The sequence below is a fragment of the Octopus bimaculoides genome, chromosome 2, assembly GCF_046866305.1.
Source record: "Octopus bimaculoides isolate indiv1 chromosome 2, ASM4686630v1, whole genome shotgun sequence".
Taxonomy (NCBI): Eukaryota; Metazoa; Mollusca; class Cephalopoda; order Octopoda; family Octopodidae; genus Octopus; species Octopus bimaculoides.
Window position 1 is genome coordinate 97,147,956 of NC_142929.1, and position 12,513 is coordinate 97,160,468.

Here is a 12,513-nt window from a genome sequence, read left to right on the forward strand (position 1 = left end):
TCATTTCATTAAGAGTGATTTTCTGATTGGTCAAACAGTGGGAGCAGAATCTCCCTTGTTATCTTCATTACTTTCCAACTTAAAGCATATTTGAAATAATTCTCTTCTCTTTTCTGAGTATTACCAATTCATTTGATCACTGACACAATACCACTTACCTTGCTGCTGGTCTGTCTTCCAACAAGGGCCATCTAGTCATCCTAAGATAGGAAGATGTTTGGGATGTGTGATACCTTGACCATAGCAATGAAAGGCCACTGTCTGTTTGTCCAAGAAGTTTCAGCCATCAGTAATCAGTCTGTGACTATGCAGCCCTTCCAAAAGGGATGCAGTCATGAGGAGGACCAGAGAAATGCAATTGCTCTTACCTGTGCTGCTACTTCCATGTGCTTGAAACCATGGAAGTGAAGGTGTTTCATTGTTGCAGATGTGCTACCAGACTATCCAGTCTTTGGTTGCAGATGTCAGTTGTGTGCTTGCAATCATACCTGAATAGGGGGGAGTGAACAATGATTAATGACTTGTACAACAAGTTTGATTGAAGTGATAATGAGTTATGAACTTTCACCCTCACTTTTTCTGGTTCCTATGTTGATTCAGTGGCAGGACAATTGTTGCAATGGCTGGAGGTGAGGTCAGGTACAGTAGAAGAGCCAGTCAATGGGATATGGCCTTGTGGTTAGGGTGTACTTTTCTAGGGAGTATTCCTCAAAAGTGATATCCAAGAATTGGAGTGGTTGTGAAAGCTCAAAGCTCAAGTTAAATGGAGTGTGATGCAATGATGTTTTTTTATGAGTAACATTTGGCATCCCTTTATTAGAGGATGCTTTTGAGGTCTCTGTTCAAGGAGCTGGTGTAGTTTTGGCATATAGTTTTGAGATTGTAATGGATGATGTGTAGTTAGAGAATGTTGGGAGAAATAAAGGATAGTGTCATCTACATTAGAGTAGGTGTTGTTGGATGTGACAGCAAGTTAGTCATTGATGAATAGAAGGAAGAGGGTGGAGATAAATCTGAACCCTATAAAATGCCTTTATAAGCGGAATGATGAACAGAATGAGCTCCATCAAAACATGCAACACTGCAATTCGACAGGAAGCTTTCAATCCAAGAAATGAGACATGTGGTGACCATAGGTTATCAGTTTTCTTATTCACATGCCTGGCACAGACAAAACTTTTGCTGACATGAAGGGCAACCACATTGCTTTCACCAAATTTGTTCAAGAGCCAACTGATGAGTGATTGAGTAAGCCACTAGTGAATCTGACTTTACAGAAATTGTATTGGTGGTCATTAAGAGGAAGATTAAAGTCGTTGGAGAGGCATTAATGACTCTACATTACCTAAGATTTTAGAAGTGAGTGCAAAATTCCAATAGACAGCAGTGAGGGTGCTGTTTTTGAAAATGGGACACACTGTAGCATGTTTCTAAAGAAAGGGATAGATCCTTGTAGAGAGTAAGATTAAAGAGCCTGGTGAATAGAGGGGCAAGTTCTGGAGCACAGTGCTTGAGATTTACTAGAAAAGACATTGTTAGGACTATAAATTAGATTCAGGCTATAAATTAGATTTAGAAAAGAGGAAAAGATCACTGGTGTTTTGACTGTCTGGGTATCAATCTGGGACACATGTAGTGGGTAAGACAAATTGATGCTGGCAAGAGGTTCAGATTCTGCACAGATGGCATCAATGTGGAGTAAATGAGAGAATCACAAGGAGTTGTGAATGTTAAAGCCACTAAGAACAACTTTAGAGGGAAATGAAGAAAGATGTCTTCAGTGCAAGAGGAGGTAGGGTCAAGGATTTTGGTGGTTTGAAGAATTAGAAGAGTAATAAAAGATGCAGCTGTATTTGGGGGAGTGAAGGAGGGAGAATTGAATCCTGATAACTTGTTTTTATTGCTTGCATTTATAGTTGTTGTCTCAAAGAGGACTAGGTTTTATGGTCTGAGTAGGATTGAGAGTGGAATGATTTTAGACACTGGAGAGAAAATTGTCTGGAGGTTTTACTTCTGGATTTATGTATTTTGAGTAAGAGGGTGGCGGTGCATTGAAAGAAAGGTCATGACAACTCCTGGACCAAATGCTTGGAATATAGCAAACTCTACTTAAGGCACCCAACGACCAACTTGGACATGGCTCCTTCTCCACTACAAAAAATGTCTTTAACAAAGGTATTTTTTTGCAAGACTGAAGAATGTTTTCTGATATTCATTAAAGTAAATAATCTAGTGTATGACAATGAATTTTTGAGAAAAATAACTTACCATGATTGACAATTCAATGTAATTGTGTACATCAGTAATAAAAATACTTTATGAAGATATATAAATTTGTTCCAAGCAGATCAGAAGCAATAGCCATACTAAAAGAAGCAAAAGGACATGTTTTGCCACTGTTTAAGTTCATTGAACACTTTGACAGAAGGTAAGATACATATTTTAATCTAACATCTATTTTTGTTAATGTGAAATTTATTATCAGTTGTGATGCCCTTACTCTGAATGAGTTTGCTGAATAAACGTTACTGTCTTCTGCTGTGGTGGTAAATAGAGAAGCTGTATGACACTCTAGTGGTGAGTGAGGATGTGTCTGTCTCTCTGTCTCTCTCTCTCTCTCTCTCTCTGGTAGAGGCAGCAGAGTGAAGGGTGTGTGTGTGCAATGAGGAGTGGAAGTGAAGCTGCATGCCTCTCTCTCCTTTTGGCATTGGGTAAAGCCATGTATGTATCATTGTTGCAGGGGAGGAAATAAAGGTTGTGCAATGCTATTGCATTTCTTCCTTTTTTTAATTTTTCTCTTGTGCTTTGTATACAATGATCCCTACTGTGATCCAACAATTTGTTCATTTCCAACATTCAAGACCTATTCCCAGCCCTACATTTTCAGTAGTTCAGCATTTTACCAAGAAAATATAAGAAACAGCTTTCTGTATTTATCTTGTGTAAGAGAATGCTTGTGTTGAGATGTGTGGGTTATCTTTCAAGTCTGATAGGATTACAAATAGAGCTTATCCATTATCTTGATTGTAATTAAACTGAATACACAAATAACAATGTCTGCAATATTTAATGTGAGCAATGTAATTATCACAACTTCCAGGATGTAACATGTAATTAGTAAGAGATGCATAATTAGTGTGTATGATTATTTCAACTTGAGATTGAAATGCTTAATATTATAGCACAGATGATATAATTTAGTGTCTAGAGTTTGTTCACAAAATTTCAGTTAACTTTATTTGCCATTCTTCTGGAATTGAAATATGTATCAGTATCAGCTATGATTTAATCTCTTAGATATAGACCCTTGTTACTAGACAGTATCATAGACCAACTTCCAGCAAACAGTTCATAACTTAATTCAATTTCCTAATTAAAGATATTTCAATTAACATTTGCTAACCCTTACAAGGCCATCAATGTCATTTCCACAAGTTGTAAATCATTGTGTATCAAAATATTAACTACTAGTGCTTCCTTCTAAGATAGGTGTAAAGCCATAAATTTGAGGAAGTATTGTAATGTTCTTGCTTGGCTGGCTGATGTAAAATTGGATACACTGAAAAGCTATAATCTCAACACAGTATACAATTATGCTAACCACAATGCCACACTGTTGACCGGAAGCAGACTAGGTTCTAATTCGATCATTTCTAATGACTCCTGTGTAACAAACTATTTTTGCAACAAACTCTCATCAAGTCCACCTTGCATATTGCACTGACAACCACCAGGGTTTTGTACAAGAAACTGGGAAGCAAAATAGACACAATATTTCCAGACTGCCATTCACACTCCAAACTTTTTGAAATGTATCGTTCTCATACCATACAACAGCTAGCTAGGGCTACTCAAAGATTTAAAAATTGATTTTATATGGGTGCAAATATAGGTGTGTGGTTAAGAATTTTTCTTCACATCTACATGGTTTCAGGTTCCCTTTTCACAGCTTCTTGAATAGGTTTTTTTTAAAACCTATCAGGAACCATTCTTGTATTTCGATGATGGACTGACTATATTGCTTAAGACTATCAACTAGTCCATGGGTGCTTTCAGCTGAGCCTACTCAGGCTACTTTGAAATAATTCGCTCACTGGTCTTTGAAAAGAGTCAAAAGTAGCCACAATTTTTCCTTAGCTATAAAGGAAATTGACAAGTTTTTAAGGAGGCCTGAAAATTCTGACTTTTCACTATGCATGCCTTTCTTAAAGGAATTAGTTATTACAAAGGGGTTTTAAGTTGAAATCAGAACCAGCTCAGCCTTCTCTGACCTATGCGAACATGCAGTCAAGTGTCTGCATTTGTATGATTTTTTTAACTTTTGATTTAAGATCAATAAATCAAAATGTGTGTGAGCTGGTGTAATGCAGGGACTTTGCTGATAAAATTACACATAGTAATTATAACCAATTTAAGAAATTCTAATAGAGCTGGCATTTTCTGTACTTCAGGTATTAGCATTAAATGAAAATTAGTTTTAAAATTTAGACAGCAGCATCATATGCAAATTCTCTAACACTGAAATCCATAAATATCCACTCATTTACAAACTTTCACTCCCACGCTCTCTTTCTCTGTATTCCCACTCAACTCCTCCCCACACACACACACACACCTTGTATATCTTCCCTCTCGCTATCCATTTCCTTCTCCCTCTGTATCTCTTTGTCTCTCTTTCCTTTCCCCTTTCTGGTAATTGTTTGATGTCAGTTCTAATTGCAGAGGTGTCAGATAATGATTTATGACCAAAAACGAGTGGGTCGGATATTTATGAAACCATAGTTTGAGATTTGACAGCTACATTGTGCAGGACAAGCAAAACTGTCTGAGATTGTGTTGTCGCTTTGTCAAATTAAGAAAAGAACTTAACTAGTAACAAAATTTCTTCCATTTTTAGAACAGTTAGAAGGGCTACTATAGAACTGGTTTGAAATTAAATTTCATCCAAAATATATTTTACAAGTGTGAGCAAGGCTGAATGATAAACGTTCATTTCCTGACCACTTGGTTCTGGGCCTGTCCCATTGTGTGGTGCATTGAACAAATGTTTTATACTAGAGCCCTGGGCCAAGTAGGTCTAGTAAATGGAAGCTAAAGAAAACGTATGTGTGAATTCCTATTTTCAACATTTTTACATGTGTTCACTGGTTATAAACAATGGCTTCACTGTGGTGTCATTTGCTTGCAGTCCACCACAAAAACATGTCCAGGCTTTTTAACATGTGCAACCTTTGTAAATGAAACGAAAGGCTTATTCATACAGTATTGTTTGTTTCCAGTTCTCCACGTAATTATGTTCAGGATGTTGGTTGTTTGATAGACTGGAAGATTATTACCTTGCTTGGAAACAGGTGAGGGGTGGCATCAAGAAAGGTATCCAACTGTAGAAAATTCTGTACCAGTGTACTCATATCTTACCTATACAAGCATGGGAAAATAGACAGTAATATATTGTTTTAAACAACTTGAAGCTTCTATTAGTCAGTATTGATCATTTATCTACATCAGCATATACAGTCCTGAACAAGGTATTTTGTGGAAAACTAGCCATTGCCTATGTATACAAGTCTATCCTCTTCATGCCCCTCATATAATTTGAAGGAAAGGTGGCAAGTTTTAGGGCTGATACAGCTTATCATTGTTCTCACAGGTATTATGGCAAAGTGCAAATAGCTGAAACAGATACAAGGTATCTCATCTGATGCTCTCACACTTCTGCCAATCTATCAACCTCAAGTGGTTCATGTCTTTTATCAACTGAATTTGAAATTAGAGCACAGATTTGGAACAAATACTTTGTGGTATTCAATCCAATGCTCAATTAACTTTGCCAGTTCACCACCTGAATCTCAGAATACTATCATTGAAGTCCTTTCTGATAGGTTTTGATTAAAATTTATTTAAACTATTGCTGGTATGGCTGTGTGATTAAGAACCTTGCTTTGCAAGCACATGGTTTCAGGTTTAGTTTCAGTGAAGCATCTTAGGCAAGTGTCTTCTACTATAGCCCCAGTCTGACCAATGTTTTGTGGGTGGGTTTGGTAAACAGGCATAGGTTGAAGTGGCCCAGTTATAAGGAAGTGTTTTACAACTGGATGTACTTACCCTGAAACTGAGATAGAATGTTATCTATTGATAACCTAATCATTGAAATAGGTTGATTTGGTTAAACTTAATTTTCACCTTGTTCAAAATGACTATAGCCTTAACTCTGTATTGATTTCTTTCTAGGCCACTTTGGCAATTCTATCAATGCCACACAGTGGTCCACTGAACTATAATGAAAGGGTTTAGATGTAAAGGATGTGATGTTGTCATTATTATTCAAGTAGCACAATTTTGTTAAGGACTAACCATTGATAAATTAAGCAAAAAATATCCCACTATTATGATACCTTATGCTTCATATAACAGCCTTCATTACATAGAGAATCATTACTGCACCAAACAAAATTCTTAGTGGCATTTCATCCCATCTTTACATTTTGAGTTCAAATTCCACTGAGAGTGACTTTGCCTATCTTTATAGTGTTGATAAAATAAGTACTAAGTCAAGCATTAGGGTTAGTGCAATTGACTCACCCCGCCGTCAAAACTTCAGGCTTTGTGCCTATAGTAAAAAGGATTATATAGCAAAGTATATGTCATTATGCTATTATTTAACATTATTTAGCAATGCAAATATTCCAGGTAGACAGCACATTGTGGTAAATGCCACATAGCTTTATCAACCACTTTACTCCTGACAATACTGTTTCAATAACTTTTCAAGACCTTTAGTAGTTCATTAAATCCTTCTTCTGTTGGTCATCTCTTAGTAAATTTTAAGATATTTTAGATTTTTTTTCAATTAATGACTAGAATCAAATATTTATAGTGCAAAAAGTCTGCAATTTGTTGAAGTAGTTGAAACTTCTTTCTTTTTGGCAGATATATTCGTATCTCTAACTGTAGTTGGTCAAACCTGAGGGAATGAGCAAAACTTCTTTTCATGGTTAAGGCACAAATGAATTTACAGAACCTTTTTCAAAAATGATAATAGTGATGATAATTTTAACATTTTCTGTGTCCTTTCAATACTCTTGAATCAGATACATTAAGTTCGTTGATGCTACTCTCTTTTACTCTTTTACTTGTTTGTCATTTGACTGCGGCCATGCTGGAGCACTGCCTTTAGTCGAGCAAATCGACCCCACGACTTATTCTTTGGAAACCTAGTACTTATTCTATCGGTTCTTTTGCCGAAGCGCTAAGTTACGGGGACGTAAACACACCAGCATCAGTTGTCAAGCAATGTTGGGAGGACAAACATATACACACACAAACATATACACACACATACATACATATATATATATACGACGGGCTTCTTTCAGTTTCCGTCTACCAAATCCACTCACAAGGTTTTGGTCGGCCTGAGGCTATAGTAGAAGACACTTGCCCAAGGTGCCACGCAGTGAGTCTGAACCCAGAACCATATGGTTGGTAACCAAGCTACTTACCACACAGCCACTCCTGTGCCTATATTGTTGTGGCAAAACAGATTGTAATTTAATTTGAATGAAAGAATGTGAAATTAGAAGTCCTTCAGTATTTTAGATAGAAACTATTTCCTAATATTGATTAGGAGATGCCATAGGCTACTCATTCATTTCTTTAAATTTTCGCACACTCCCTCTGAATTTTAGTTGTGCTAATATTCATTTTGTTGTTACATTAAATTTTCAATTTCATTTTCTCTAAACTATAACAGAAAATAATAGGCTATGAGAATACTTTCTCCCTCTTTATTTCTCTCTCCCACCTGTGTTAATTTTAAACGATTATTAATTCAATGTAGGTGGAGAACATTCCCTAGAAAAAGAATCTTTAGTTAATTGTTGTTGTTGTTGTTGGCACTCCGTCGCTTACGACGACGAGGGTTCCAGTTGATCCAATCAACGGAACAGCCTGCTCGTGAAATTAACGTGCAAGTGGCTGAGCACTCCACAGACATGTGTACCCTTAACGTAGTTCTTGGGGATATTCAGCGTGACACAGTGTGACAAGGCTGACCCTTTGAATTACAGGCACAACAGAAACAGGAAAAAAGAGTGAGAGAAAGTTGTGGTGAAAGAGTGCAGCAGGTTTCACCACCATCCCCTGCTGGAGCCACATGGAGCTTTAGGTGTTTTCGCTGAAACACTCACAACGCCCGGGCTGGGAATCGAAACTGCAATCCTATGACCCCGAGTTCACTGCCCTAACCATTGGGCCATTGCGCCTCCACTTTAGTTAATAACAAATACCAAATCTGGAGAATGCTTACTCTAAATGCATTACAGCACACTTGTTTCCAAGTTCAAATCCTATAATTGCCTTTTTTTCTTTATCTCTTTAGGTTTGAAATATTACAACTGATTTCAGCCCTAATGTGAAACTAAATTATAATTGAAATTATATGTAAACAATTTCTTTTTCAGTTGTTAACAAATATGTGAAAATTTAAGAAAATATTGTATTCAAACGTTATAGTTGTAATAGTTATAGTAGTTTCTTATTGTTACATAATTTTGGATAAAATTTTTTTTTTAATTGCATAAAACAGCCATTTTAAAATGGAAATCCTTTATTTTTGAGCAAATATGGTCACTTTTAGTGCTGGAAATTAATATCCAAATCAATATCAGAATCACTTATCTAAAAGCCTCTTTTACAAGTATTATAACTGTTTATAATGATTCACTTGATTCTTCTTGCCCCCCCCCTTAAAAAAAAAAAACAATACTCACTAAAAATTCGACTGCAACTTTTTGGAATTCCTTCTTTGCCCATATTTTCTCAACAGGTGTCAGCGTTTTAGTAAAGTTGATAGGCATTGCACTCCTTTTTTTAACATAGTGTACAAATAACATAGAAATATCCCTCTGAAAGTCTGAAATAAACTAGTTATAATTGTGAATATCTGAAATAATTTCATTTTACTCTTTTGCCAATCACACAACTGCTTTAACATGAAATATAACCTTTCTCATTTTAATTGAATTCTACATTGTTTTACAGGCATCACCGTTCTATCACTGTATCAGAATTGTATAAAATGAAAGGCATTCTTGAGATTAGAGAGCAAGGTGGAGCTGGAAGAATGGTTCATTTAACAGCATCATTTATTGCTTCTCAAAAAGAGGATACCAAGGTAAAGTTAACATTTACCTCTTTTAACTTAATTGTTCCTTACACTTAGATTATTATCTCTAGCATTTTTTTTCATTCCCAACTGTCATCTCATTCAATTTGCTAGTATGCTTTGTAGAAGTCATGAATATTACTATAATCATTTCCTTCTTTTTCTAAGGTCAATACTTCTAATTACTCATTGATGGGTTATATCACATTAATGCATTATACAAATATTTATCAAAAAAGTTTCTTTCATTCACACTAAAACAGTTCTTAAATTCTAAATAGGTCTTCATTAACATGCCTATGAATTTTCTGTAAACTTATTTTCCAGATACAAGACTCTCTAGAATCTTCTATCTGTCCGATCCATTGTATTGGAAGTATGACTGAAATAGTGCAAACGCTTTCAAGTAACTTTCTCCCAAATGTGAAAATCAGACGCACTGATCTGGCATCCCAGCTGAAAATTCTATTAGAGAAACATAGAGGCAGCATCCCATTAATGAGGTATGGTTTTTTTTGTTTTGTCTTGATTTTGTTTTGTTTTCCAACCTTTCAGCATCAAAATAAACTTTTGTCAATCTTGTTAACCACCAACATAAAAGAACATGTTAACTGTTGTGGCATGTTACAACGTATTAATTTTCACCCTAGTTTCAAGAATTAAAAACAGAAGCTACAATATCATTGCATTGGTAAGAACTTCCACTTTGAATATTTATCTGCAAGTGGGAGCATTATCAAATGGCTAGATGCTTGGTTAAGCATGAGGCAGAAAGGAAGGGACTTGCCCATGATTGCAAACTGAAGTTCAGAAGCATGAAATGTTTAGAATTACAAGACTGTTAGTGAGAAGGAAGATATCATGGGTGAAAAGTGTTTACAGAATGATGAATGCATAAGTGCCATTGATATGGAAGACAAAGTGGTATGAAAGTGCATTTATAGCAGGTTGCTGAATGTGGAGAATTTTTTGGAAAAAGAGGGGCTTCTTTATGCTGATCCTATTCGGGTACCAGCAATTCAAGCTGACAGCAGCATGTTAGATAAAGCTATTAAAGACATGAAGAGAAAGTTAAGAGTAAACCACAATCTCTAGTATTTGTTGACGACTTGGAGAGGGTATTTGAAAGGATACTATATTGTATTTGGTGGTTATTAAGGAATCTGTGTAGCTAAATGGCTTGTGAGGGCTGTGCAAGCTATGTACAATGATGCAATGAATAGTCAATAATGATTACAGTGACAAATTTAGCATGAAGGTAGGACTCCATCAAAGCTAAGCACTCTCTTTTTCCTCATAGTCCTGCAAGCTATTACAAGTTTCAGACTGGCTGTCTATAGGAACCCCTATATGCTGATAGTCTAGTTCTCATAGCTAAATTTATAGTAAAATTAGAGGAAATTTCAATCATGGAAACTAAACAAAGAATTAAGATGTCTTGAGATAAACTTGGCAGAGCCTATGGTATTAGTGAGTAGGAAAGAAGACAGGACTCTGATATCATCAGGGTTCTGCTCAATATGCTTAAAAGGAGTAGGTATAAACTACATATGTTGTACCCATTGTAAGATTTAAACACAGGAGATATAGTGGAATCTCAGGCAAACTAACAAAGTAAGTTGCAGATGTGACAGATGCACTGGAGTAGTATACTTTATGAACATACCAGAAATATTCTCTTAAATGTCCAGATGGCTCACTAAAATTAGTGAATAGCTTTTGTTACATGGGTGTAATTATCAAGGGAGATGGTTGCTCTGAAAGTATTGCAGCCTGAATAAGAAGTTGGGAAAAGTCGAGGGAGCTTCTACCATTGTTGGAAGCAAGTCTTTTCGTTCAAGTGAAGAGTAGATTGTATGATGTTTGTATTGGAACTACAATGTTACATGGTAATGAGTTTTGGACCTTAAATGCAGAGAACTTGAAAAGACTGGAAAGAAATGAAGCTAACATTCTGTTAGATGTATAATGTAAGTGTGCATGAAAGACAATGTATTGAGACAAAAACTTGGCATAAGAGGATTCAGATGTAGTATGCAAGAAGACTGCTGGTATGGATATGTGGTGTATATGGATGAGGACAGTTGTATAAAGTGCTGATTACTTAATGTGGATGGAGCTTGTGGAAGAGGGAGAACCAGGAATACACAAGATGAACTGATGAATAATCTCAGCACCTTGAACCTCATGGAGATGACAAAGAACTGGGGTGACTGGCAATATGCAGTTCTCAAGAAGGTTCACATATCTGGGCAAAACTGACCTTCTCATACAGTCTGTCTTTTACTCTGAGTGAGAGGCCCTTTGTCACCATCAGAAGTAAGAGCTCTCTAAACTTTGCCCAGGCTATTCTTATTCTAGCAGCTACACTTTCAGTGCACCCTCCCCCGCTACTAACTTGGTCACCTAGGTAGAGGAAGCTATCAACTACTTCTAGTTTTTCTCCCTGGAGTGTGGCAAAGGTTGTTTTCTGCACATTTTCAGTGTTTATTGCTCCTTAGCATCTGCCACATACAAAAACTGTCTTCCCAGTTAGCCTTCCTTTGATATTGCTGCACCTTTTATGTGTCCATAGCTTGCACTGAATACATCTTATAGAGTTTCTACCTATGTTTTCTCTACAGATTGAGCAGGGCCATCTACCTGAAGCGGTTTGTATTTTGTCTACCTTCCTACTTATTAGGACTTTGGTTTTAGCTAGGTTGACTCTAAGGCCCTTCAATTTTAGTCCTTGCTTCCACACCTGAAACTTCTCTGGTTCTGATAGTGACTCAGCAATTAGGGCAAGGTCATCAGCAAAGAGGAGCTCCCAGTGGCATCCAGTCTTGAATTCCTGTGTTATTGACTGGAGGACTATGATAAATATGAGGGGGCTGAGGACTGAACATTCGTGGACTCCTACCTCTACTTGGAATTCTTCGCTGTACTCGTTGCCAACCCTCACCTTACTGGCAGCATCTCTGTACATGGCTCGCACAGCTCTCACTAACCATTCTTCTATCCCAAGTTTCCTCATTGACCACCAGATAAGGGAGTGGGGAACCCTATCAAAGGCAGTCTCCATGTCAACGAAAGCCAGGTACAGAGGTTTATCTTTGGTTGGGTATTTCTCCTGCAGCTGTCTTACTAGAAATATAGCATCAGTGGTGCTTTTCCCTGGAATGAACCCAAACTGCATCTCATCTAAACTGAATCTCTCCCTAATTTGTTGGGCTATGACCCTCTCGGTGACCTTCATTACCTGGTCCAACAATTTGATACTTCTGTAATTGTTTTTTGTCTAAAGCCTCACCTTTACCTTTGTAGCGGTTGACTATGGTGCTGCTACACCAGTCATTGGGTATGAC

At 36.8% G+C, this 12,513-nt stretch overlaps 1 protein-coding gene across 5 annotated transcripts in view; it reads left to right on the forward strand.

The window, feature by feature from the left end:
- The window catches only part of LOC106873218 (meiosis regulator and mRNA stability factor 1), a 59,560-nt gene that overhangs the window by 13,109 nt on the left and 33,938 nt on the right, over positions 1 to 12,513 (forward strand). For 4 of the 5 annotated variants that reach the window (XM_052978480.2, XM_052978478.2, XM_089347220.1 and 1 more), the window contains exons 4-6: positions 2,345 to 2,428; positions 9,043 to 9,175; positions 9,494 to 9,669. In XM_052978480.2, the coding sequence (XP_052834440.2) occupies positions 2,345 to 2,428; positions 9,043 to 9,175; positions 9,494 to 9,669 (393 nt within the window). The remainder of the gene's footprint in view (positions 1 to 2,344; positions 2,429 to 9,042; positions 9,176 to 9,493; positions 9,670 to 12,513) is intronic. The other variant, XM_052978479.2, reaches the window with a different exon arrangement.